General features: G+C 32.5%; 1 protein-coding gene across 8 annotated transcripts; it reads left to right on the forward strand.

Annotated features, from left to right (window-relative positions):
• The first annotated feature begins 4 nt into the window (after nucleotides 1-4).
• LOC123714090 (ras-related protein Rab-32) lies at nucleotides 5-26945 on the forward strand. 8 transcript variants are annotated; one of them, XM_045668217.1, is made up of 5 exons: nucleotides 5-94; nucleotides 18694-18907; nucleotides 21789-21970; nucleotides 23029-23172; nucleotides 25866-26945. In XM_045668217.1, exons 1-5 carry the CDS (start codon nucleotides 92-94, stop codon nucleotides 25989-25991), a joined length of 669 nt encoding a protein of 222 aa, XP_045524173.1. In that variant the 5' UTR covers nucleotides 5-91; the 3' UTR covers nucleotides 25992-26945. The 8 variants fall into 8 exon arrangements, with proteins under 8 accessions (XP_045524173.1, XP_045524170.1, XP_045524167.1 ...); XM_045668214.1 differs by lacking the exon at nucleotides 5-94 and adding an exon at nucleotides 5568-5845; XM_045668211.1 differs by lacking the exon at nucleotides 5-94 and adding an exon at nucleotides 7765-7904.
• The last annotated feature ends 487 nt before the right edge of the window (nucleotides 26946-27432 follow it).

A 27432-nucleotide genomic window follows, 5' to 3' on the forward strand; every position in this document is an offset into this window, starting at 1 on the left:
GCCGTGGCTCACCGCAGTTTAACCGCGACTTTCGTAGACATGTCACTGAAATACTAGTGTTGTGTTGTGTGTGTGAATAAATCTACTTAAAATGGTAAGGATGTGTGTATGAATGCATAGATGGCGCTTTACGTAATTTTTTAACGTAAGCTTAGTTATGCGTTAATGTAGTTTGTTAGGTTACGCGAGTATTTACATTTAGCCGAATAAACAATTTTTTTTACACCACTCGATGTGTGTTTTTCTAAAGTTTTGGTTAGCAAGCGGCTTGTCGCGACTTCCCAGAGCTGGATAATCTATTATAATATTATAAACAGCATCATTTTGATTATTTGCATTGAATAGGCTCCAAAACTACTGGACCGATTTGAACAATTCTTCACTATTAGAACCCTACGTTATCCCTGATGAACACAGACTGTAAAATATTTAAAAAATAGGGTTCTATGTGAAATCACAATGGGGTTATGTTTGCCATAGTCATTTTGTGTGATGATTTGCTATTTTAAAAGAGTTTTTTACTCACACCCTCTGTCTTCTTTGCCGATGAGCAGGGATGTCTACCGATTCAAATTTAATAACGTGGAATAAGTGATACCTGTATCTTTTATTCCATATTTAACATATTTTATTTGTTTTTTGTGTAACTCAAGGTGTGAAAAAAAAAATTAATAAATCGCTCCGGGAATTATTTACAATAGAGCAAAGTAATGTACTACAGTTTTACAGAAGACTAAATCTAAAAAAAAGTCCGCGATACCATTAAAAATTCCATTTACTGAGAAAACCTTTAGGCTATAGAACATCGTGATACGACCGAATTAATGCGGTCGGAACCGCAGAGCACAGCTCGTTATTTATATATATTTTTGGAGAAAATTTTGCATTCAAATGTTGAAATTTTCAAATCGATTTTTGAGTTTTTTCTTTTCCCATTGTACTGTCAGTATACATAGTTTTACAGTTGTACTCAGATTCCTCCATATAGCTAAACGACGAATTTATAAATACAAAGGCCAGTGATCTTGCCTTCCAATTAAATAAACTTGCTGGCTTATTATAATTATATTATAGATTACTTACGAACCCAGTATGAGTTTTATGGTAAAATAATTGTAAGAAAAATCATATAGCAAAAACTTCTGAAGTCAAAATGTGTTTAAGCGATACAGATTGACAATGTTTAGAAAACCCTTTTAGTCAGTGTCTTAAGCATGTTTTTAGGTTACTAGGTGGCCAAATTGCCCTTAGATATTTAACCTATAAATGCTGAGCGGGGAGGAGAATAATAATATTTTACACACTGTGGTATTTCCGAAACAGTTCAACTTAGGATCCTACAAGAAAACGGCGTACCAATTCTTAAAAGTCCGACAGCGCACTCGCGAGCCCAATTACATTAATTTCAGGCGAGCTCCTGCCGGTTGGGCATCTGTTCTTTAAAAAGAAGCGTTCTCCGCATTTCGATTTAAAAGATTATATATTTATACAAAAATATAAATGTATAGACGCACTTTAAAGCATAATTAGTTACATTGTAAGTTCTATGAAAACAAAAGTAATTTAGAAAATTAAAACCAAGATCGAATACCTGTTATTATATATTTACCTGTTATACGTCAATGCGTGCCTTGCCTTAAAACTACTTAACCGGCTTTGATGAGAGTTACCATTCCCTAAGTTGGGATACACCTACCTGAGTTATAACATATCGATACGACATTTAATTCCCATCACAATTTGTGAATAAACGTGCAGACTAAGTCACTACAGTATATTCTAATATCAACAATATTAGTTAAAATATGTCATCTATTTAAGAATATTTGGAGTCGTAGAAGTATACAGCCTTTTATTAAGATATTTAGGTCATAACTTGATAGCCTAATGAAGGTTTACTAACCACAGTGAGAAGAAAAAGTCGAGTGATTAACTTGGTGACCATGAATATGAATACGGTTTCGATTCAAGGAATTAATATTTTTAAATATATTTCCCGTCCTAGGCACACATATAACTTTTATCGAAATAAATATTTGAACATTAAACTTGCGATGCTGTTGATTTATACGTGTTTCTCATTTATCACTTTATTTTATCTCAAATTTATTCGAACAAGTTCTCAACTGATGCGAATTTTATATTATGTCACATGTTTATTGAAATTTGCGCTGGTCTGAATGTAGCCATTTTTATGGTTATATGTGTATATATGGTTCTTATTGTATCTCTATGTATTTATATGGTTCTTGTATGTGTTTGGTGGATAAATTGTAATTTTCGAATAAAGATAACTTAAACTTTAAAAGTGGTTTTGTTCAAGTATCGGACATTGTATCATGTAAAATTAGGACCTAGACCGACCTAGACATGTCCAATAGAACTAATCTTGTCTCCGTATTAACTGAAGTTAATTGAAACGATTAGTACAATCAACTAACAATGCAGTCTCAAGTGCAACGCAAAAGTCGATTTTAGGTACCTAGTTACGTCCTTATTCACGTGTTTCAACGTTACTAACTGACAACTCATTATTCATTAATACCATAATTTACTATGGTTACCATGGTAACAAAATGATCTACGATTGAACAACAAGGCCGTAGAGGTCCAATTAAAATAACTTTTGTAACGAATTGGGCTCGTCTTGTCGAGCATAGCGTTTGATAACTTAAGACTTCCAATTATCAATATTTTATGTTAATTTAAATATTATGTGAAGATATTTTTGATGAAATTCTTCATAAAATTTCTGTATCTGAGAGGGCTTATGTTAACATTTCAAGAATAGAAATAAATATACAGATATATCTCTCACTATCGGTTACTGCACCAATGACGCTAAAACATTTTTGGTCTGAGCCTCAGTACCTGTTGCGTGATCATTTATTAAAGGCAAGTTGGCGATCCACCTTCTATGGCTGACATACTCCCGACTGTTTCGATGCTGATTTCTTCACGATGTTTTCCTACACCGTATCAGCGAGTGTTAAAAACGCACGCATATAGAAAGTCCATTGGTACACAGGCAGGATCGTGCCTACGTGTGGTCGTCGGATAAAAGTCGCACGCTCAAGCCACTAGGCGAACACTGCAAATTTATTCAATCTATTGAAGAGTCATCTTATATGTTGTTTAGATGTTGAAAACTTCTGTTGCGATTGAAAATGACTATATAAAGACACATCTTAAAAACAAATTTTCAAAGATAAAAAAAACAAACAAAACATATCTTATTGTAAATGAACTGAACTGTTCTCGAATCCACTTAAACACACATCAAAATCGGCCCACCCATTTATTGCATAACAATTTCGTCGGTAAAGATTCGTTTGTCTTGGTCGTGGAATTGTTAATTATAATATCGGCATGATAAACTAATAGAAACTCGAAATAATCACATCAACCGATCATCTTCGAAACTTCTGTCAAATTTTCAACCATACTTAACCATTACATATGGCTATCAGTTACTTCAGTTGTTTCGACTGATATTTTTTTAGTTTTTCTGTTTGTTGCGTTACGTCACGTCCCGTCATGTCGGAAGATAAAAAGCATTCTGGTTCTAAATAATTTTATAATAAGAGACAAATCTTAAAGATGTAAAATTATAAACAATCTAACACATTGCAGGTGTAATCATATATCAATTTGTTTATTCTAGATGACCATGACACGCTACTTAGTTGTCAGTTATCAACAGAATATGTGGAAAATCACTGCGAAGGCGTGGCTTTCAAGTTACATTGATTGGCTTCTTACTTTACATATTCTGTACATTCTTTAAATTCTGAGATTTAAGCGTGGGAAAACTTTGGTAATTTAAATGTGTCGTAATTAGTCGTTTTAGTTGTTTTAAATGGGCTACTTAACTCTGATGCTGTATTTAAATCAAGTTTATCATTATATCGGAAATTTATATATATTATACACACAAAATATAGTATGTCAATTGGCGTTTCCAGTACAAAAGTTGATATAACTACTATATAGTTATTATTAGACAGAAAATAAAATAAAAATTAAGATTAAATTACAACATTTTCTTATTGAAACTATAATACGACAGGTGAGTAGTTCACCCACTTAAACTATAATTATAGTATTACGTTCATTATATACTAAAGATGTATGTAAATAAACCTTCGTTATTAAGGCATTCTGAATAATTTGATGTAATTAATGTGAATATATAAAAAGTACTCATAAGTATTATAAACAGGAGTTTCAAATCTCCTTATTCTTATAAAAAAGGCATGAAACGAATGAGTAATTTAGTTGAAGTATTTTAATATATAGATTACAAACCCTTTACTCACTAAGACCTCATAATACCCAACTGATTCCACCTACATCCAGACTGAAATCAATCAGGGCTATTAACCTCCTCAAAAATACATAATAAATTAGGGGAAAATTTGAAGATCGAACAAATAACTTGAGGTGTACCAAGTTAAAGGAATATAACAAATGTTATTACACCGTTACAGAGTATCTAGATAGACTTTAATTTCTTTATAAAAGTTAAGTTTATTAATAATGTTAAGTACATTCTTCTTTTCGCGACGTGAAGCCAAAGAAAATTTAATAACTAAACAATGTATTTAATTATAAGGTTAAAATATATAAGAATAGAATTCACTATAATAAAGTATGCCCTCTCAAAAAGGTACCGGAACGCGTTCCAGTACCTTTTTAGTAGAATTTTTGTAATTTCAAATGAAAATTATATTTTAAATTGACGAATGTGTCATCACTGATGACGATATTTATTACAGTTTTAAAACGAAGTTCGCTTAGTTCTCAACCTTTAATCTAACTAAGATTTTCATTCTATTAGGATCCTTTATGAGAGCAAGAGAAGAAAAAGGAAACATTGAGAAAGTAACTTTTTGTGTTCTGATATAACCCTTTCTTTATCTGATCTAGATAACGTTCGTAGTAAGATAGAAATACTGCCTTAAAAGTAATGTAAGGTATTCTTATAAGCTCATAAAAAAGCTTACCTGTTTGTGTTTAAACAGTTATAAAATAATTGGGTAACCAATTATGTTGACGAGCATCGACCCTAAAATTCCTGATTAACCGGTTGTTCTGACACAATTTACAGAGATTTAAGGGTCAAAAAGTACCGTCTGGGATATTTTCTTCGCGTTTAAATAATTTAACATAAATGTTGCCAAGTAGGATAAAAAACAGAAATAATTTCGATGTCTACTAAAATCCACTTTGTTTAATCTTATCGCTAGGGTAAGATTTAGAGATACTTATGTGATAATCAGAGACGATACTCAAAAAGCATAATGATATTTAATTTAAGACAATATAAACGACATAAAAATCATCAAATAATAATAATAATATTAGAACCTTGAAAAGTCGTGCTTCCTTAATGCCTATTGTTAATTAATCTTTATCTTCAATAAAATTTGGGGGTGAGAGTTTTGTTTTTTTAATTAAACAAATAGTTGGACAGTACCTCCTCTTCTTGTTTTAGTCGATTCAGATCGACATTTCGCAAGCGATATGTCAGAATTGTAAATCTTTTAGTACATTTCGTGTTCAATAGATAAGAAACATTGACTAGAGCGTTAACCCTAAAAGAATTGTTAGTTAATTTTCGCATTTAAGTTGAAACGAACGTGCTGTTAAAAAGATTAATTACACATAAGATTTATTATTGGTATTATTATCAGGGTTCAAATAATGCTCTTCGCTACTCGTTGATAAGCGTTGCCAGTTTGTTTCTTGGTTGGACTGGAATAACAATTTGGTTGTGCAATCTTAGTGAAAAGTGATTAAAATAAGCATGTCAAGCTCTAGGAATGGGAAGAGATCATTACAGGTACATCGTCCTTTATAAATTTGTATATTTACGGATAAAATAGATATTTGCCTGTCACGATATCAGTTCAGAGTTTATACGTAGTAATGATAAAGAATTTTTGAGTTTATACGTTGCGATCATTCTTTCTTACCAAGACTCAGTAGGTCTTATAATCACTTGTCGTCCAGGGCTCGAAATATCCCATGTCCTTGTGCCGCATCCGGTCCAAATTGAGGCTGTACCCATGTTGTTTTGATATTCTTATCTTTTAATTGTATTTTTTATATACCGTATGCGTTGTTTTACAATTTTTTTGTAAATCATAGTTTTAAGTCTAGTCTATTTGTGAATGATGTTTGTCTGTAACTGGTGGCACTTTTATTAATATTTTTGTACACGAGTTTCTGAACCTCCATACCATAGCTCTTGACTTTCTTTTTTAAAAATAAGAATACTCAAAAATACAAATCTTTTCTCTTTATAAATATTAGTATAGAATTGATTACTTATAACTTATCAGATTAGTTATTTGCTAATGTAAAACCCAGCACTGTTTCGATGTTTTTGTTTAATCCTTTTTTCTTTTGTTTCTATAATTTTGTATACATTTTAAGTAACTACTTAAAGTAGTACTTTTTTGCTTCTATCAGTAGACTCAATTTCAAATGTTTATTCAAGCCTTTAAAAGTGCTAAGAACCGTATTTCGACTGGAATTGCTGAAAAATACCAATTCATAGAAACATAAAGATTTTTTAATAAATCATATTATTATTCAGTCCTATTTACTTGGCCTTGATTTTATTAGGTTTAAATGATTATGAATCCGGTCTAGGCTATATCGCCTCTGCGCACTGTCCCATGTTAAGAAAGATAATCTGTGAAATGGACGTCTACGAGATCCACTTTCATAACAAATCGGAATATCTCAAGAGTAGCCATTTCGCGTTTTTCACTTGATACGCTATTAAGGTTTTCAGAAATGAACTAACTTTGACTATGTCAAAAATACATCAGATTTTGATGATAGTCCTAAATGCGTACATATTATGTCCAGATATTTTATACACATATTTGAAACACCGATGTTGATTAATGTTCGTCCACTGTCCGTTTTACAAGGCACTTTCTTTTGCGAACTGTGAATCGAGAGATACTTCCAATTATTCAAAGGCCGCAACGCACACACTTGGGGCCCCCCTATTATATAAGAAAAAAAACACAATATCACAAACAAACCGGTCCACATGATAATCTTCTTGATTGTAGGCGGTTATAAATGACAAAACATAGTACATTTACAAAGAATAATAATAGTTTTCCAATAGTTAGAAGACATACCCGGAACTATAAAAAACTTGCCCTTTTGACCTTATCATTCATATTAATGACTGGTATATTAATGATACAAATATTGTACTGAACGAGTAATATAATATGTTCACTAAATAAAATTAAGTAACAAAAAAATTGGTAATTAATTAACAACCGACTTTTAAATTTTTAGTAATAAGTGTTATTTTCAGTAATACTCATATGTTTAGGTTGTTTTAAATTCCAAACTCCTTAATAAACAGCAGATCAGTAAGTCACATGTAGCTATAGTCACATATAACTAACTATATCTGTGTAGTGTTCAACGCTTGTTCGTATCTCATGACCATTTTTACTTGGCTATTTCATCAGGTTTTAGTATCGGGCCCAAGATAGTTTAGCTATGATATTATGAGAGATAGATATTGTACATATTTTAAAGTATGTACGTCGAAACATTCGAAGACGCCTGCGATGACAATGATAATATTGAAACGGCAAAAAGCAATAAATATGATAAAATGAAAGGGACGAAACATCTTTTCGGATATGCGTAAAAGGGATAGGTAATTTCTTATCAGTTCAGTCAGTGATAAGGGATACCTACTGTAGACCTGATAATGTAAACGTATTTTATGAGTCCAGTGGTCATTGTGAAATATGGTTAATAAATATATTCAAAGGTGAAAATTGTGATTAGTGGCATTGGATGAAAGTATGTTGGCTGAAGACGCCCTTGAGGCACAGGTCAATGGCCGTTTGACAGTGAGTTAATTATTAACACTATTTGGGGTTGGTTTAACCTTACGTCACTTTTAATGTAATTTTCGTCTTTTATTCTGTTTAATATTGATGCAGTTTGCAGTGGTTTTTTCAAAAGTTCCTCTGTCTCTTTCCATAACAGCCTAAATACAATTTGAGAGAAACAGACAAAGTGAAGGAAAGAATGGGTCAGTAATGAAACTATGCTATCGGTCTGCTCGCGTCTTTTGTTTGTTGTATGGTCATAAAAATAGCTCGTAAACGACTCAAGTTTGTTTTTAACGGATCGCTTAGGGCTTATTGCGTTTCGAATATTTTAAATGTATCCAAAGATTGAGGCAATTTTTAAAGTTGTTTGTTATATGTTGCTGAAAAATAGAATTATTTGGTAATACCAGCGTGATTAATGTTTTGTAGGGTAATATGAATTATTGACAAAAACGTATTATCCATTAATTATGTACACTTATGTCGTCATACTCTGTCCAAATGTGTTAATGCTATGACAAAAAGAGACAGACTTCTGTTACTCCACACATTGTTTATTTACTGAGTGAACGTGACTACAATCGCGTATAGAAACCGAAATTAGATATATATATAGATTATTTATTATACGATAACTATATTTACGCTCAGATAACACCCAATTGAGCAGCAATAACTTAACTTTTATGGATTTAATGTGACTCAGTTTGAGGTAAACAATAACATTAAATTTCCATCTTTAGTTAAAGCGCGGAAAATTACGGCGGGATACTTATGTGTGAAGTATGTATAATCAGACTTTGTGCTTGCAGTACGATTGCAATCCCACCCATAGTTTTACTTAAATATACACTGTTGATTGTTTACACAGCAATTACCGTACACCACCTCTATATGGGACCAGCAGCATATTTATATATATAGTTATAACCGAAACAATACTTCAGGTGGTTCTGGTTCCTGGAAGTTTGTACCTTAACAACGCTGGGCCTATTGTGCCTATGCTATTAAAACCTAAACCCAAAGAAAATATATTATTCTACCGGCTTCATGTCTCATTGAAGTTGAACATATACCCTTTTTCAGTCTATTAAAAAAGAGTAGTAACATGAGAGACGTAAGGATTTTTTTGGCAGTAATGTCATATGAAAACAGTACAATACACATTGAACTGAGTACTTAAGAGGGAGATTTATATAAAAATTTCGTTTTCGACTAATGGACAGCTTTTTATAATATATAAACATTCATTAATGTTATTTAGTTCAATTAATATGTAAACAAAGGCTTTTTATGCAGTTAAACCAAGAAACAATGACTTCGGTAGTCAAGAAACGAACAACCCTGACTTTATAGACGTGCAATTTTTGTTGAATAAACAACAATTATAACGATTATTGTTATTCAAGGCTTTTTCAGACTTATTTTTTTATAATTATACAAATATGTAATAAATATATTTTTAACAAAAGCCAATTTTTGGAAGTCGGTGCCTAGTCATAATCCCTGTGCTCCGGAATGGTCATCAAGCCTGTATTACGTAAAGATGGCGACAATTATAATCGTTAATCATTTTGACACCGATATCCGAAACACTTAAGACCGCGGATTTCAGAGCCTTCTGAGACGTTAAATATATCTCAGAATCTTCTAGAAAATTATATTTGTTAGAGCAGATAAATATAGTTTAATTGTAAAATTTCATTATGACGGATATATTTTTCAAAAATATTTACAAGATAAAATAAAAATACCAACAATTAATTTTATTACATTAACTTATTTAACTACAACGGTTAACCTCTAAACGACTATTAAAACATTTTTAATGATAAACACCACCTTGCGTGTCTTATTAAATGAATACCAGTTATTTTTATTTATATCTTTATCCTACCACAAACGATTTTAAACTAAATCAAAGTATGATTCTATTGCTGAGTTAACGTTGCTGAATAGGACTTGCTTGATATCATAAAGAATAACAGTAACAAAACATAAAAGTAACTATGTATTTGAAAAAAATACTCCGTCAGGCGAAGTTTAGTAAACGCGAGGCCGACAAAGGTCTGGCAATATCCAAAATAGTCTTAAACGAACTTTAATGGGCCGATATTGATATTTCCTGTAATTCTATCTCAATGTTACAGCGAATTATGTGTGAACTATTTGTGCCTATTATAGACTAAATTTATGTTAATTTAAATTAATTCATGACGCACAAGCAGTTTTTTGATACAGAATAACTTAATATCTTGTTTCCAAAAACAAATCAGCATTTTATGTGACTAGTAGCCCCCGGTCCTATTGAATATGTTAATGATAAAAAGTGTCGTTATTACCAAATGACAGGTTCGCTAATGTTATCATTAAATATTCTAAATGAGTATTTCACAATATTATATTATAGATTGTAATATAGTATTTAAATTTATAATTTAAGTGCGTTCTAGGTACAAACTTTACGATATTTTAATATGTTTCTAATTGAAGTTTAAAATTCCTTAAACTGGTTTTAGATGCCTACACCTACTTGCTTCCTAATTACCTGAATTATAGTGGATTGTAATTGCAGTTTTATTCCTTAATTTTACGGTATATTTTACAATGTACAAAATGTAAAATTTGTGAATCTTGCTTTGATGGTTTCGGTCTAGTGTTATTAAAGATACTATTAATATATTCAAGAAATCTAGAAGATTCTCTTTGAATTCAATATATGTATAATTCTTTATAGTTTCACAAATACCGGAATGTCTACTTGTCTCATACTTATCTATTGTATAGAAAGCGAACCGGGGTCGATATCAAATCTACACAGTTTGTATGGTTTCTTTACCCGGAGTCCATACAAATGCCACCACGTAACCGAGAATGGTTCATCAACTCATAATCATAGGTCAACAGGCAATAAGGAAGACGGCTAATTAGTAATTAGTTAGTGGATTTTAGTGATAGTTATTCGGGCGCGAAGAGATTTCGTTGGCTTCGGATTATGTTTAGTGGAATACCTATTAGAGTATTTATAGTTGATTCTATTAGCTTTCAAAGCATTGTTAGGTTTTGCGCTCTAGATAGCTGTACTGTTAAAATTGCAAAACCCTAATGTGTGAAGTGTCCGAGCTCAGTTTAAAGTTTTTGCGATTAATAGAAACACATGTAAAGTTGAAAATAACAATAAGCCTTACACAGCCATAACAATAACTCTAAAGAGATTTAATGCATTTTCTAATGCTGTCGACTTATCCCCGTACTTAGCTATAACTAATCACTTATTTAATTATAAACGTAAACATACAGTAATCTAATTGAAGGTCGGTTTAATTGCGATATCGGCATTTGTGACAATTGAACTAAGGGCCTTGGGGTAAGTTTATGCGAGGCTCGCGATCGGGACAAGGGCGCAAGTACCGGCCAGAGCGGAGTGCGATCAGCTTGCGGAAGGTCCGGCAGTAGTTCCGCCGCGCTCAGGCAGGCGCCATGCGGGAAGACGAGCCTCTCCTCTGCCCCGCGCCAAGCACACCCCGCAAGCCGTCCCGCCTCAAACGCACGCTACGTACGCTCAGCTCGCCGTTCCGCAGCGGCTCGCCCTTCCACATCGGGTCGCTCAAGCGAACTGGTTCGGCTAAATCTTCAGTGTCCGACGGCGAGATCGCACGCGACGAACGCACTATGCGTAAGAAAAACAAGAAACCACGCTCCGACGTGCCCGCGTCTACTTCGCGCAGTAGTGACAGTTCGCCGGTTGTCAAAAAAAAGGAAAGTAAGAAATTGATCAAGATAGACTCGACCCGCTCGGAGAGCACCGATCTATCACGGTCGGAAACGGAGCCTGAACCACAAACCTCAAATGTCGCGCAAATTACAGCAAATTATGAACAACTACCTGAAACTCCAATGGAGCCAATATTGCCCAACGATGAGCAATCATTTGAAACGTTATTGGAGCAGATAACACAAAGTAATGAGCAGTCTTCAGGCGCTCCGACGGAAAAGTCCTCGCATAACAATGATGAATCATTCGAAAATTTAATGAAAGAAATTACGCAAAGTAATGACAAATTTCCTGAAACTCGATTTGAACCTGTAACGCCACTTGTTGAGCCAGCATCTTCAACTGAAATGGAGCCAGCATCGCCTAAAAATATCCGATCGTCCAACACAGAGTTGGAAGTGGAGTTGCCTGAAAGTGTGACGCCAGAGCAGATTTTCAGTCCAATTGTGGTGGAGCATCCGGTGGCTACCAGAGCGTTTACTAAAGCAGCGTGGCAGAAGCGTGCGCCAATAACTGAAATTCAAAAGCCTATCGAGGAGCCAAGTCCTGAGGGGACTATGAAGCGGCGAATCGCTTTTGTGTCACAATTCTCGATGTATCAGACGGAGGACCATGACGATGATGACGACGAGGAAGAGGGGAAGACGGGCGAGGTGGGGTCGCTGGAGGAAGCGGTGGCGCTAGCTCGCTCGCGGCTCGCTGCCGGCGCGTCGCAGCCGCATTCGCACGACAACGTCGACGCCGAAGAGAAGGGATACGCGGAGGCGAACATGCCGGCCTACGGAGACCTCATCGAACCGGAGAACAAGGCTGGGAGCGACGGACCGGTGAGTGTTTACGCTCGATTCGCGCGTCAGTGGGTGAAGGCGTATCGTGGGATGCGCGCGCGCCATGACCTTCGAGGAGACAGCTGACGAGTGCTACCTCACAGTGTGCGAGTGCTGCGGTTTCAGCGCTGAGACGTCGCTATTGTACCCCGTACGTTTCATTTCACGGTAGTTTACAGCGGGGGACACCGCAATGCCCTTCGTGAGTACGCAAGCCTCTATGCCCGTGTGCTAACAGCTTTAATGTATTTGTTTGAGTCTATAATTGCTATTCACTTAAATTTTATTTATTAAGTGTCTCTTAACTGACCAAAGTTCCATTAATAGTTTCTTTCAAGTTTTAATTCGCGCTGATTCATAATATCACTTTACAACGTATAATTAATCATAATGATAACCAACAGGTGATAAATACCTAATTTTTTTTGCACATTTATTACCTGTATTTCTTATCTTATAAAACATAGAATTTAAGTTACTTTACGTACTTTATATAGTTGAGTTTTGTACCCGCCAATTAACGCGCAACAGGTTTTGTATAAAAATTGGCTGTCATGTGTTTGTAAACAAGTTGAAATTTTTCATACTTACGTTTTATTTACGTATCTTTAAATATAAAGATAAAATGTATAAAGATAAAAGGCTTATATATTAAATCTTATTTAATCTAATTAAAATACAATAATATTCTACATTTCCAACGAGAACGACGCACTTCTATAAATAAGCGCTCGCTATTTGCCGCGGATGGCTAATCACGATGAATCTAAATGAACAATTCATAAGCGTTTATTAAACTTATTTAAAACAAGGATTTTAAATAGAACAGCTTTAAGTTATGTGGCTATATAACTGCCAAATATTTGTTTATATTTTGTCGTAATGTTCGACTATTTTCTAACATCAATCAAATCTAGCTTCAACAGCTGTCATGTCTGTGGCGTGTGTGTTTACTGTATAAATTTTGGCATTTTATAATACTGTAGACAAGATTGTGACTAAAGATACTTGTATTTTGATCATTTAGTCACCTTGTATTGAAACAGTTTTTTTAAATTTAATCACATCAGTACTACAATAACATTCCACACACACTTTGTTGAATGGGGTATAAAATGTTCAGTATTTTCGATTATTGTATATAGACTTGATATAGACACTACACAATCGGCTATTACGACACATAAAGAAATCTTCTATAATTATTGTACTATCTGCGCCCGCGACTCGTTAAACCATATAAAATTCCACCTCATTGCATTGCATATAGCATAAATGCAACACGAACATACATTGTAGTTGAATTTAGTACAAAAATAACACAGCATAATATAAATAGCAATATCATTATCTAACGCAAACGTTACAGTCTTTACGTATGTAAAACCATTTAAAACCTTCTATTTTTTCTATTTTTCTATATCAATAACAGGCCTTAAGCAGTCGAGCGTGCAGGTAACTCTATCCTGAAGCTCGAATTACACTCTAACCACATTGGTTTTGCAATTACATTAAGATTATTAGAAGCCTTCAATGATATCGTGTCTTTCCCTTCGTAGCTAAGCGCGTAGCGTGACGTAGGGTACAAATGAACGTTGACAATAATAATTTTTCAAGCGGCTTATACCATTTGAAACTTGGTGTTGTTCATTTGCAAGGATATTTGGAAAGGGTGAGTTTTGTGTGATATTTTGGTTCTGATTGAATACTTAAATTCAGTTCACTTACTAGTCGATTGAACATCAAAGTAGAAACGGAATATATCGTTTGAATTGTGGTTTTTAAGTAATACGTTTTTAATTTATATATCTATTTGTATTGCATTACATAGTTTTCGATTCTTTTGGCCCTTGATTTAACCGGTAATTCTTTCCGCATTATCAAAACCGGTTATTAATAATCTTGCAGTTTTTGTATTACCAATAAAATTAGTGAAATACATGAAAAGTAAATGTTAAGCGTGGAAACGTGTTTATCAACTTTTACAAATATCTGTACTATAATACACAGAAGAAAGATTTGCCAATTGTAAGGAATATCATTTATATTCAGCTTACTGCATTATCTTTGAGGCTATATTTATATATATTGCAAAAAATCTGTCCAGCAGTGCAAAGCGGGTCGCTAATTGTTAAAATGATTCGATATTGCATTTACGGGAAAACAACTGCCTGAGAGTTTTATAATATTAAATGCAGTGTAAAAATACAGCGATGCTTAAGGTACGCATTCTGGTTTGAATAAACGTTACATTGTACTTCCAAGGAACTAAAAAGAGTAGAGTAATTTCTTAAGGTTTAGGTGCTTTCTCGTAAATATTTTAATGGAGTTTACACTGTAGTTGGAAAAATATGGAATCTGTCATATGGAATGAACGCTATGATAAAAAGAGACACAAGAGCACCAGACCAATGTAGTTTTTATGATTAACTAGCTGATACAGGTCTTAAACAAAATATTTATCTAATTGTAATTCTAAGCAATTCTCGCATCCGCTTGAACACACAAAAAAGAATCGTGAAAAATCGGTTTATGATTTTAATAACTTATTAAAGATATAATCATAGCTTCTTAAAGTTAGTCTCTTGAGTTTTAGGGAGACGATCAGCAATACATTTTTATATACTTTTATAGAACACAGTTAAGTAAATAAATATAAAGAGCAACACGTTTCAAAAAAATACGCAATCATAACTGGCCATACGTAGACCGCAAAAATATTCCCACAGTTATCTTAATACATTTGATAATTAATTATTTTTATCGACTTGTATTAAACTAAGTTTACCAACATATGTTACCGGAAAGTAATTCTGAATAAATAAGATACCAGGTTACACTGAGTGCAGACAAATACTCGACGTTATCAGTGTCCGATAAGACGTTTCATTTCCAGACTTAAATAGGGAGTTATCGGCGAAAACCAATAGTTATTCACTGTACTACGAAACTGTTAAGACCTGTGTGTTTTCATACAAAAATAATGACAAAATCGTGAAATATGCTTTGCGTTTAAGAAATTTAAAATTTTGCTTTTTTGGTTATATTTTTGTGTTTCTTGACGAAGGACGCCATGTCGCCAAAACAGCACAGATGCGTAAGTATATGCTATAACTTTTACCGTGAATATTACAAGGTACATAATTTGATTCACCATTATATATTTATTACTGTAATCGTGCAGTTACTATATTCTCGGGGAGTGATTATATAAGAATAACAAGCCTTCATTGAAAACAAAAATAAAGGTAATACAATTTGATTATTCTAAAATGCGGCCCCTGGTCGGGAGAAGTTCTAAGTTTTTTTGACGGATACCCCTCATCAGCCCATCGCTCTGTTGGTTGTTCCTGGTTTTTTATTCTTTTAGATTCTGTTACCGTTGTTGACCATCGGCCATCTGTAAAATATTATACATATTATAAAACTTCCCCGGATTACTATATCTACAGAGATAGGTCTCAATATATAATAAAAAATCTCATTCAAATTCGTTGCGTGGCTTAAAAGATGCAGGTCGACGGAATCGACACGACACGACATTTACGCATATGATTACGAAGTTGTTGTTTTAAATGCCAACCTATCTCAAGTAATCATTCGTCCCTTTCTGTCAAATTGTGTTAACGGTGTGATGAAAAGAGACAGATGAGAACTTAACTGTCCACTGGACTTATGTAGTTTTTATTAATAAATAGTCCAAATACAAAGATTCATCGTCGTGTTTTCGTGTGAATACTTCCTGGTTTTGGTACAGAATTGGTTCATTGTGCCCAATATTGGCTTTCCATTTAAAACGTCGAAAAATATGTTCTGCTTAAACACAGATTTTTTCACAATACTCGTGTTCGACACTAAAACATAATTCTTATCAGCTTACGTAATTCTATAGTTTATATAAATCTATAATATATTAGGACCTTAATATGAAACCATCACTGAAGACAGATAGTGCTCACGTTGCACTCTGTCGACTTATTGGAAAGTTTCCTTAGAGCTTTGAGCATAAATACCGTCATATTGTTTGTTAAAAAATAATCCAATGTTAAAACAAATCTCATCCGTAAATAAAAAATTATGTCAATATTAAAAGTTTATCTATACCAAGTTAAAAAAAAAAATCTTTCAAATTGAGGTCTTGTGCAGCTTTTTTGTCTTTACTCCAGGTCTTTCTAGCTTTTCTCGCCTCTGCAATTCCGCCCAAACATGGCCACCATTTCTTTGCCCTCGGTGATATCAGTCAAGAGCTTACTTTGCATTGTTAAATCCCTCCGGATTGTTCCACCTCCATTTTCTGTGTTTTATATAAATAAAAAGTACATAATAAAGTTGTTTTTACCTACAATTTTCAAATTTACCTCCTAATAAGCTACGCTATTTTATCAGATAGAATTATTAATTTCTTTTGCAAATTTATTTGAAATTTGTCTCCGTCATCTGTCACTAATCATTGAAAAACACGATTTTAATTCGGCTAATTATTTAATTCATTGTTGGTTTCATTGATATAAGTGACACATATTACAGGTTAAAAAAGCAAACACGTTTAATACTAAGGAAATACTTTTGAAATGATTATAAATTAATCTTTTAATACTTCTTTAATAGTTATAAACGCGAATTAATGAGATACCTAACTCGATTTTTAAGTGGATTTCAGCGATCGTAGTAGACTGTAATCATAGTATTTAATTTTTTCACTAAAGATTGCTAAAAACGCCATGGATTACAGGGAAGTTGCAATAATGTCAGTTGGTAATGTAATTAGCATTAATCTCCATTAAAACGTTTTTATTAATATGCCTTAAAGACACTATTATTTGTTGTACGTTGTATATGTTTTTCTTATACGAAACTCGTGAAGATATAAAAATATGCAAAGTAGAATTTAATTCGTTTTTGTCATTATACTAAATCACTCATTAACTGTCACTATAGAATCTACTATGAGTATAAATACAGCAATATATTTAAATAGACTTGTCTTTAATATTGTTCTCTTTTTCTAAAACACATTGTTAACATAATGGAGAGGTACTTTTCTGAACCCTCACCGCTGTGTACTATGTAAGCCTACAGCCAGTTGTCTATTTTATAATTAACGGAATATGCATTTTCTAAGTCCCTAGCTCAAGTGACAACGTCCTAGTTGCTGTTGGGCAAATAATGTCTTAAGGGAAAGCGACGATTTTAGTTCGTACTACTGTTTGGTTACTTTGTTCCCTTGGAATTCAATTAATCGCAAAACTATATAGACCCAATGCATCAAAATGGCCCTCATTATATAATATCTTTGAAAAAATAAACAAAGTTAAACAATGTAGCTTTAAAATAAATATGACGTTACCCCAAGTTCTCATGAATGCTTATATTCAATGCTTGATAATAGGTCAGAATATCGTTAAAAGAGTTTTCTTGTGTTCATACAATGCTAGTTTGTTTTCAGTAATATATACCCATCATTATAACAACTATGTTTTTGTGAAGTTGAAAAACGATACAATATTGTGAACAGTAATTAGTTTCTTGGAAAAATACATTGATAAATTCATCAATCACATACAGTGATAAATTTGTCTCGATACATTTTAAAAATCGAACGTTCAACCTTCAAGCAAATTTCGACATAGATTTATATGATTTCAAAAATACAAGAATATCAAATCTAAAGACATTACATACTATTTGCTTTCTACATCAAATTTATTTATATATAAAATGCCTTTAGCGACCTCCTATTTTAGTCTCCATAGACCGTACAATTGCGCCACAACTTTATTTTATAAAAACTTGTTGACTTTTTGATTTTGACACTTTCACAGGTTTTGATTTCCGGTGTAATATTAATCGTTTTATTTTAGATTGTCTTCGGTTAACATAGCTCCGGGGAAATAAATACAGATAACACAACTTTCTCTACAGCTGTGATACTTTTGACATTCAACACCTTTTGTCTTCAGTCACCGTGACCACGCACCCTGTAAAGCACGCGAAACGTCGGAAAAATTTAAATTTAAATAATTATAAGTTTATAATAATACAAATAGCTTTAATCCGGTTAAAAAATTGTTAGTTTTATTTTGTTTTACAACTTTGTTCCTCAACTTCCATTACCGATAGACGATTACGTCTTTTATTATAGTACTGTGTTTAATAGTCAAATATAATTTTTATACATTAATATTGGCCTATCTCGTTACAGTCTCACGCCACATCGAGTACGGAGCGGCGGGAGCATCTATACAAAATCCTGGTTATTGGTGAACTAGGTACAGGCAAAACCTCTATAATAAAACGATATGTGCACCAGTTCTTCAGCCAGCACTACAGAGCAACAATTGGCGTGGACTTTGCATTGAAAGTGCTTAACTGGGACGCGAATACGATTATACGACTTCAATTATGGGATATTGCAGGTAATATAAATATATAATACGATTTATTTCTAGCTTTAATGTTTGTATAGGTTTCCTTAACAAAAAACCCGATTAATTTAGCTGTTAGTACTCTTTTCTACGACTTCTCTTTTTCGAAAATATTACTTCGTTTTCAATTGAAGATATTTTTAAATATTTCCGTTACACTTTAGTCGTCAGTTGTATAACGTTATTTATAATTTTTAATAAATTGCAAAATATAAATCGAGTATTTCTATATAAATAACCTAGTAAAAAAAATACCGGCTTTGCCCCGAATTTCCTTATGTTTGGTATTTTGTAACAGGAAATTGTGGCCAAAAATAGACACGTTTTTCCCCTTTCAATTGTGTTAAAGTTAGTGGGATTCACTTAGATAGTTATATTATATGACTGTTTTCACGCTCAACTACCACTTACAACACATCTTATGCAATAGTTAAGCTAACATAAGTTAAAACATAAGCTATTTATTTATTTACCTATACAGATAATTCTAGAACTAAAGTTGTAAAGTGTACTTACAACTTAAATCATTAAAGAGATCAAAGATTTTTAAATACAGAACACAACACGAGAAATTACGATTTTTTTTCCTGGAAATTATTATTTTGTGTAAACTATTATTGCAACTTGAATAAATATTACAAATAACAGATCAACTAATACAAAATAATAATTGGACATGTGAAATTTCTAATGCTTTTGAATAAGCGATTTAGATATTTTATGACATCTATATCTGATTACTACTATTGTATTAAGATCGAAAATCAGCGTATATATTAAACAATGGCTGTCATCAAATATTATTATCGAAGTTACCTTTTTAAAAAACACTATATTTATTGCAAGAATATGGTACAATTGAATTTTACATTCTGAGTCATATCAATTAGTCAATTCTTAAATTATTTGTATCATACGTATTCCTTATTATACGTTATCAAATATTAATCGTAATGTTTCACGCAAATAATCATTTACTGAGTAATAATTTTTTTTCAAAAGTAGTACCTTAAGTCGCTTTTTAAATAACTGAAGAAGAAGATCTTTAAACGATTTAGGTAAATTATTGTAAACCTTGATTGCCATACAAAAGATGGTTTTCCTATGCCAGATAAATTTATGGCACAGCCAATTTCTCCCCATGTCTTCGACAGATGTTAATTCCCGTCGACTTTAAAATATGTACATTTTTATGAATGAATAAGCACATTTCTAAAATATACATAGAGGGAAGCATATCCAAACTATTGCGTGCATAAATAGATCCCGCCGAGTTTCTTTTTAGATTTTTTTGATTTAGCTTTTAGATTTCTAGATTAAAAATAAACAAATACTTTTTTACCATAGACAATCTGTCAAACATAGGTAATAAAAAAGCTATCACGTGATGTCACTGTCAAAGTTAAATATATAGTCAAGATTTTCGTAGGCTAAGAGAACTTGTAAAATATTAAGTTATCATGGATGATATGGGATTAGTTTTCTCTTGGATGTTCATGATTCTTATAATTTTATTTTCGTTGTTGTTTCTATCACTAGCTATGATGGTTCCATATTAAGTGGTAAGTAGATGTAATAAAAAATATGAATTTGTTTGTAATCTTATTCAATAGTTATCTCGCCTTTGATCTTAAAGTTTTTCATATTATAAAATGACCTGTTGAGGGATGAAAGGATTTAAATACCCAAAACTTGTTTGTATTGGTTTTTGACTCTTAATGACCTTTCGTGTCATGAGTTAACATACTTTGGACTAAAGACACTGTATCGTCTTCATTTTTAGTTCTCACTATCGTGAAAGCTCAGTAAATAATGAAAACCATATCATAAAACTATCATCCGAATATCTTTATATATTGGAAGATATTTTACCGTATAAATCTCTAAAGTAATTCATTAAATGTAAATGCATTCAACGCTGCCATGTCATCAACATCCCCTTTTTTTGGTTCGTTTCTGGAGGTCAACCTCATTCAACTTTGTATTCATTACAATATTGTTTACTAAACCTTTCTGATCTTCTATTTGTTACTTACAAGTTCTCTCACATGTGTTGTCTGGGATAGTTAATTTGTAATTAATTATACTTTACACTTCAATGTGAGTAAAAAGATTGCGTGCTCACGTGTTCTATCCTTGAGTGATAGTTTATAAGCACGTTTTCTTAATTGATTTCTACACATAATATCACGCTATTTGTAGCACGAAGCCAGTCAATTGCAATTATTTGTGGAAAATTACGAGGTGTCTTTGAAAAACCGAAAAGACTTACCGTTATATTCCATAGAAATATCTAGAGTTATGTATAAAATGACATGTGTAAAATTGGATCAAAGGAAACCTGACACGTTGTCACGTGTTGCGATACCCAAATTCTAGCCGTGTCTTCTAGATTCCGGACGTATCTATAACTTCGATCAACAAGCTATGATTTTGTGTTGGGATCGCGTAGTAAAAAAGACTAAATTTTAAGGTCGTGATGTAGGACAACAAATGAAAAAACCTTTTAGGTTATCAGGCACGTTCTGTACTGTACGACTTTCTCGTGCACACCTTACTTTACTTCAAAAATAAATTGACTGAGCCGTTTTGGCACGCGTAGTAAACACCGTGATACAAGACTTTTATAAATATAAGTATATTTATTACGTACTCCTCCTTAGAATATACATAACAAAAATATATTGTACTAAAAGATTAAAAAATTTTAGTTTGTATGGAATACCCATTCCATACAAACAATGAAACAAATCTAAATGCTTATTGGAAAAACATGTTTCCTTAATTGTCAGGATATGTACTTGTCAGGGCAGGTTATTTATCCCTATGGATATTTATAATACATTTTTTAAGCGTATTCTCTTTGTTTTAGGGCAAGAGAGGTTTGGCAATATGACCCGTGTCTATTACAAAGAGGCTGTTGGTGCGTTCATAGTGTTCGACGTATCGAGAGTTGCGACCTTTGACGCGGTGGTGAAGTGGAAGAACGACCTGGATACAAAGGTTCAGTTACCGGATGGATCACCCATACCCTGCATATTACTGGCGAATAAGGTACAACCATTTGTATTTTATAAATATTTCTCAAAAATGTTAGCTCCACATACATTATTAACTAAGTCAATCTTCGACACCAGGAGTACAAACTAAGTCATACAGTGATCGCTACTATACAAAAGAGGTTGCGGCTTTGTTATTAACTTATGCTAATGGTAGTTTATAGTTCTTGGTACCTCATTACCTAGTCACCGTCCTACCAACATTCCTGGTTGAATGTCATTGATTGTCCATCTTATGTCAAAATGCAAAATGGTCATCAAGCATCTATAAATATGTAGTATCAGTAGTAGTATAATAGTTATAATGTAGGGTTGCCTAAACTTAACATAATATCATGTTACTATAGATAATATGGGATTAGAATGGAATTGGATATTCATGATTTAATGATTTTATCTTTATTTAAGGTGTAAAGTCGTGAATAATCATATTTTGTATCTATCAGTTATAATCTTGCCATGGCCATCAGATATGTCAAATTAAATAAAAAAATATTAGACAGTTTTTATTTTATTTAAAATAAAATCAACCCGGTGACGTGTTTCTAGTATACTAATTGGTATACTAGAAACGTGTCACTGTGCAAAGTTAATAACAGAGCCGCAAACTCTTTAGTATTGTTACGATCACCGTATGACTTAGTTTGTACTCCTGGTGTCGAAGCTTGACTTAGTTAAGAATGTATGTGGAGCTAAGATTTTTGAGAAAAATTTATATAAGTTTGCTATGAATCACTTATCTAAATATCAAGTTTCCATTTAGTATTTCCTTATTAATAAAAAATGTCGATTAAAATGAATTGATATGCTACGATATAATAATATATTGCATAATATACGTTATCTGATCACATATCAACATCATACATTAACTAGTTGAATGCAATTATAATTTGTTAATTGTAATTAACTCGTTTTCTTGTTCATATAGGAAAGTGTTTTAATATTATGAAGGCATCATAATTTTTTGTTCTTACGTATGTCGTATATTTGAAAATATATAATCAGGAATAAATAGAAGAGAAGAAACCTAATCTTTTTTATTTTATTTAGTGTGACCAACAAAAAGAAGGAATAGTGAATTCACCGACTAAAATGGACGAATATTGTCGGGAAAAAGGCTTCGCGGGATGGTTTGAGACGTCGGCCAAAGAAAATATTAACATTGAAGAAGCAGCCAGATCTTTAGTTAATAAGGTAATGTTTAAGTATTTTTTTATCCTAATTATCTGGATTCTATTATTCTCAAATAACTGTCTCACTTATAGCTAAATCTAGTTAACATTTAAAATAAATTAGTGGCGCTACAACCTTTTTAGGTCTAGGCCTCAGATTACATTACCTGTTTCATGATCGTTTGTCAATCTAATATTCAAGTAGGTGATACTGCCTTACACACGACGTCGAATTTTGAAGCCGATTTCCTGAACATATTTTAATACACCATTCGAGCAAATGTTAACTGGGGTTATAGAAAGGAAGTCCATTGGTGCACAGCAGGGGATCGAACCTGTGACTTCAGGGATGACAGTTGCACGCTGGAGCCACTTGGCCAACACAGCTCAGTTATATCTTAGCTAAATGTTAAATGTTATTGCAAATAAATAAACGAGACCAGTAATTAAAACTAGATTAAGTAATTAAAGGTTATATATAAATAATATCATCGAGAACGATCATTCAACGTGCTTCCTGTTACTCACTTCGCAAGGGGTGTGCGCTCGTTCAGGGCGGATTCCCTTTGGGTCGTGTAATAGTCCGCGCGCTGTTGATACGGTTCCCGGGCGGGCTTATAGCCCTCGGGGGAGTTGCAGCTTTGGGGAGACAAGAATACCGATGATTTGTAATCTAAGTTTGGCCAGGTTTGCTGCAAAAAGAAGCATGACGCACATATATTTCATCCGTTTGATCAGTATAGGAATCGTTTCACCGGGTATCAAACCTGCCAACTAAATGCATCTGATAAACACGTCAACTAAGACTAATATTCAAATTAAAATGTATTATTTTTAAAGAAACGAACACAAACGAAACTGTAATTTATGAATAAAGTCGAATTATTAAAAAATGACAATGTCAAGCTATGACCTTAAAAAGACAAATAGATTCTATTCTAACTTTTATGTTTTTTTTCTACTGCATTTTAATATAGTTGAAATAAATTATAGTGTATGCATAATACAATTATTATTAAAGTGATTTGAATTATTCATATTTCGTATCGATTTTATAGTCTGTAAAATTAGCATCTGTCAGATCAATTTCTCATCTATAAATGGTAAAATTTGTCTGGCCTTGTTGCTTCGTTCTGAAGGAATAAAGATTAAACATTGTTAAACAGCTCCTTAAACAGAATGTACAGAAACAATATAACTTGCTTCTGCACTTACTGATTTGTAAGTTCCTGATTTAAACCTAGAACATATTCACTTTTTAACATTGATGTTTTACGTTGAAAAACACAAAGTAGAAAATGTTATTTGTCATTTTTAACTTTCGTCTCTTTCTGCCCAATGTGTGTACGCTGTGAGGAAAAGGGACAAACTTATTGAAATGAAAGTGAGGATGCTTTAAACGTAAATTTATTAATTGAATTTTAAAATTCATATAGATTAGAAGGTCGTTAAGTACGTTAAGCTACACGGTTGCCTTAACTATGGTGTTTCACAATATTGTGCAATAGGTTGAAACAAACAAGAGAATTTTTTGGTTGCTGGTTACGGTGTAGGCGATAAAAACCATAATCCGGTTTTTTCATCGAGAAATTCTGGCGTAGGAGCTAGCGGTCAATGTTCTTATTTTTTTTGCTATTGCACAATGTGATATAGGCTTATAAAATAGACAGTAAAGTGTAAATTAGATTGGGGAATTATGCGGTTTCTTGCAACACTTAACCGATACCATTTTTTGGACATGACAGAACGTTAGATTCTTATTTCAAATTAAGATTAGACTTGACATTTGACGAGGTTATAAGAGAATTTACGGATATGTGATCGTCATTTTTATTGAAGATGATTGGAAACTTGTTTAAGTATTAAAAATATGTATCCATATAATAATGGTAGTGGCAGACTAAACTTAAATTACAATATGCTTTAGCTCTTACGCTTAGTTTGTTGGTGAGCATTAACAAATAATTTATGGACACTTTTTACATAAAGAGCTTATTAATGTCACTTTATCTCTTCATCTTGCGTGAAAGCCGATCGTTACATAATTTATAATCTTAGGTTTTCTTTGAAGTAATCTATAGCGTTAACGAATTCGAGTAGAGTTCTTTTTATGGCGCGTATAATAGAGTATTTTATTTTTACTCTATAATAACCACTTGCGTACAACAATAGAATATAAGCAAAATAATAAAATGTTTTTTTGCTATGTAACGAATGAATTAAATGTGTGTGAGAGAATGCCTACGTCTGGCTATACTTTTGGGGCGTAACTCCGACGATTTAGAAAATCATCGCGTTATAAAACTAAGAAAGCCCGTTTGAGCAAAATATACAGCCTTAGCTTGTACATAGCGTATTTTAAAATATCACACGGTGTGGTATCGATAACTACCGAAAGGATTTTGAATGGTTATCACTTATGATAGTGTATTTAGTTTATGTTGTTACAAGAGAAGCTTAGTTGTATAATTCAATGTGGTTTTATGTAATATTACTGAAATATAATCTACTGTAATAAAGGAACATTAATCCATTTAGGAAAATAATAAAAATACACTTTAAAAGTTTATGTTGTTACTTTATTTGTTCGAGGTTCATGTTTAATTTAAAATTATGCCAGAATGGTGACATGCATATAAAATACCAAAATATATCGTCAAATGCTATGGAAAATTAATTTACTATATATACATAACACATTAATATTATTTCCAGATTCTTCTTAACGACAAACTGCTTCAGAACAACGACAAGGACGGCGAAAGGATCGCACTGGACCACAAGATCGCAAATGGCGAGAACAGTCGAGACCTCGGAGGGAATAAAAGTTGCGCCTGCTGACCATTTGCAAACAGACAAAATTCACCCTTATTGTGCAACTATGAAGATCAAGAAAATTACAGAATAAATTGAAGTGTCAAATGAATTTTGACGGATAATTAATCGGATAAAATTGACGCATAAAATGTAATTTGTCAAGAAGACAAATTACATTACCTATCTGAGGTTTTAGATTCGATGGGTAATTTATCAGTCGTGACAAATTATATTATCTGTGGAACAAGATGGCCGCTATTTATTGTCTACGTCTTATAGAATTGTTTTTAACATTACCTTTTTTGAATATTTTTGGAAAAATAAGGGACCAATAATTGCGTAGTTTTTATATTGAAATTGATGACGAAATGATTTTCGTTTCACAATAAGGATGTCTTATTCTTGCACTGATTAAACCTCGCTTTAAAATGAACAATTTTTTAAATGATAGGATTTATGAAATTATATTCCATAATTCTCAATAATGTTATTTAAAGTTTGAGCCAAATATTTTATAACTACTTCGATTACAATAAATATGAATATTATTAGAAGTACCCTGTTGATTGGAATCTTTAATTCATAGGAGTTTTAAAAATGTTAATTTGACTTTTACTTTGACAAGTTTTTGTTTACATATATTGTTTCAGATGGAGGTGAAATAAAAGTAATAATAGTTCCATATAAGCCTCCTTGTAAAATATTATTTTATTGCTTTCTATCAATTATAATATTTAATCTATGATTCATTCGAATCGATATTTGCGTTAAATAATTTCATTGAAGTGTAAAAAGCTTTTTTGACGGCATTTCTTGTTTTATCATAAGTCATAGCTATTTTAATACGGAAACGAAATTTTAGATACATTAAGAATCTAGTTTGATGTAAAGTAACGAAACTTTATGTATATATGACATTAAAAGTAGTTGTAGTAGTTGTCGTTACCCACGTTTGGAGCTCAAGAAAATAATATTGAGCAACACGCGAATTCCAGTACATATGACGTAATCAAGGACCAAGTGTGAGATAAGTAGCCTAACGCCTTGTCTAAATCTACGCCTTCAGAAATTGTATTCTAACCCAATCTTGAATTGAGCATTGTCAATTGTCAATCTCATATAGTAAATGGTTTCGTCATTGTGCCTCATGTAAACAAATAACATATTTTATTGTCATATATATAATGTTAAATTAAGGTTGAAAGTGCCTCTATGCATCGAATTTAATCCATGTAACGAAATTATATTTAAGATTTTATTCTGTACACTAATTGGGTTTCGCAAATTTCAAATTTTATTAAGTGCCATGTTGGGCTTGAGTCAGTAATTAGTTATTAAATGAGTTAATATTGTAATAAGTATTACTTATTGTATGTGAGCGTGTGGATTTATTACAGAATAAATTGTTTTAGAAAATCGATATTTTATTTATAACTCACCTTTATCTATAAACGAACTATCTAAC

Source organism: Pieris brassicae, chromosome 9 (genome assembly GCF_905147105.1).
Source record: "Pieris brassicae chromosome 9, ilPieBrab1.1, whole genome shotgun sequence".
Taxonomy (NCBI): Eukaryota; Metazoa; Arthropoda; class Insecta; order Lepidoptera; family Pieridae; genus Pieris; species Pieris brassicae.

Bases quoted from the DNA above. Each gene is read 5' to 3' on its own strand.
- LOC123714090 (XM_045668208.1), top strand. From the start codon at position 11,370: ATGCGGGAAGACGAGCCTCTCCTCTGCCCCGCGCCAAGCACACCCCGC. The intron at 12,492-18,693 runs GTGAGTGTTTAC...ATCTCGTTACAG, and splicing joins AGGCTGGGAGCGACGGACCG to TCTCACGCCACATCGAGTAC. The intron at 23,173-25,865 runs GTAATGTTTAAG...TATTATTTCCAG, and splicing joins CCAGATCTTTAGTTAATAAG to ATTCTTCTTAACGACAAACT.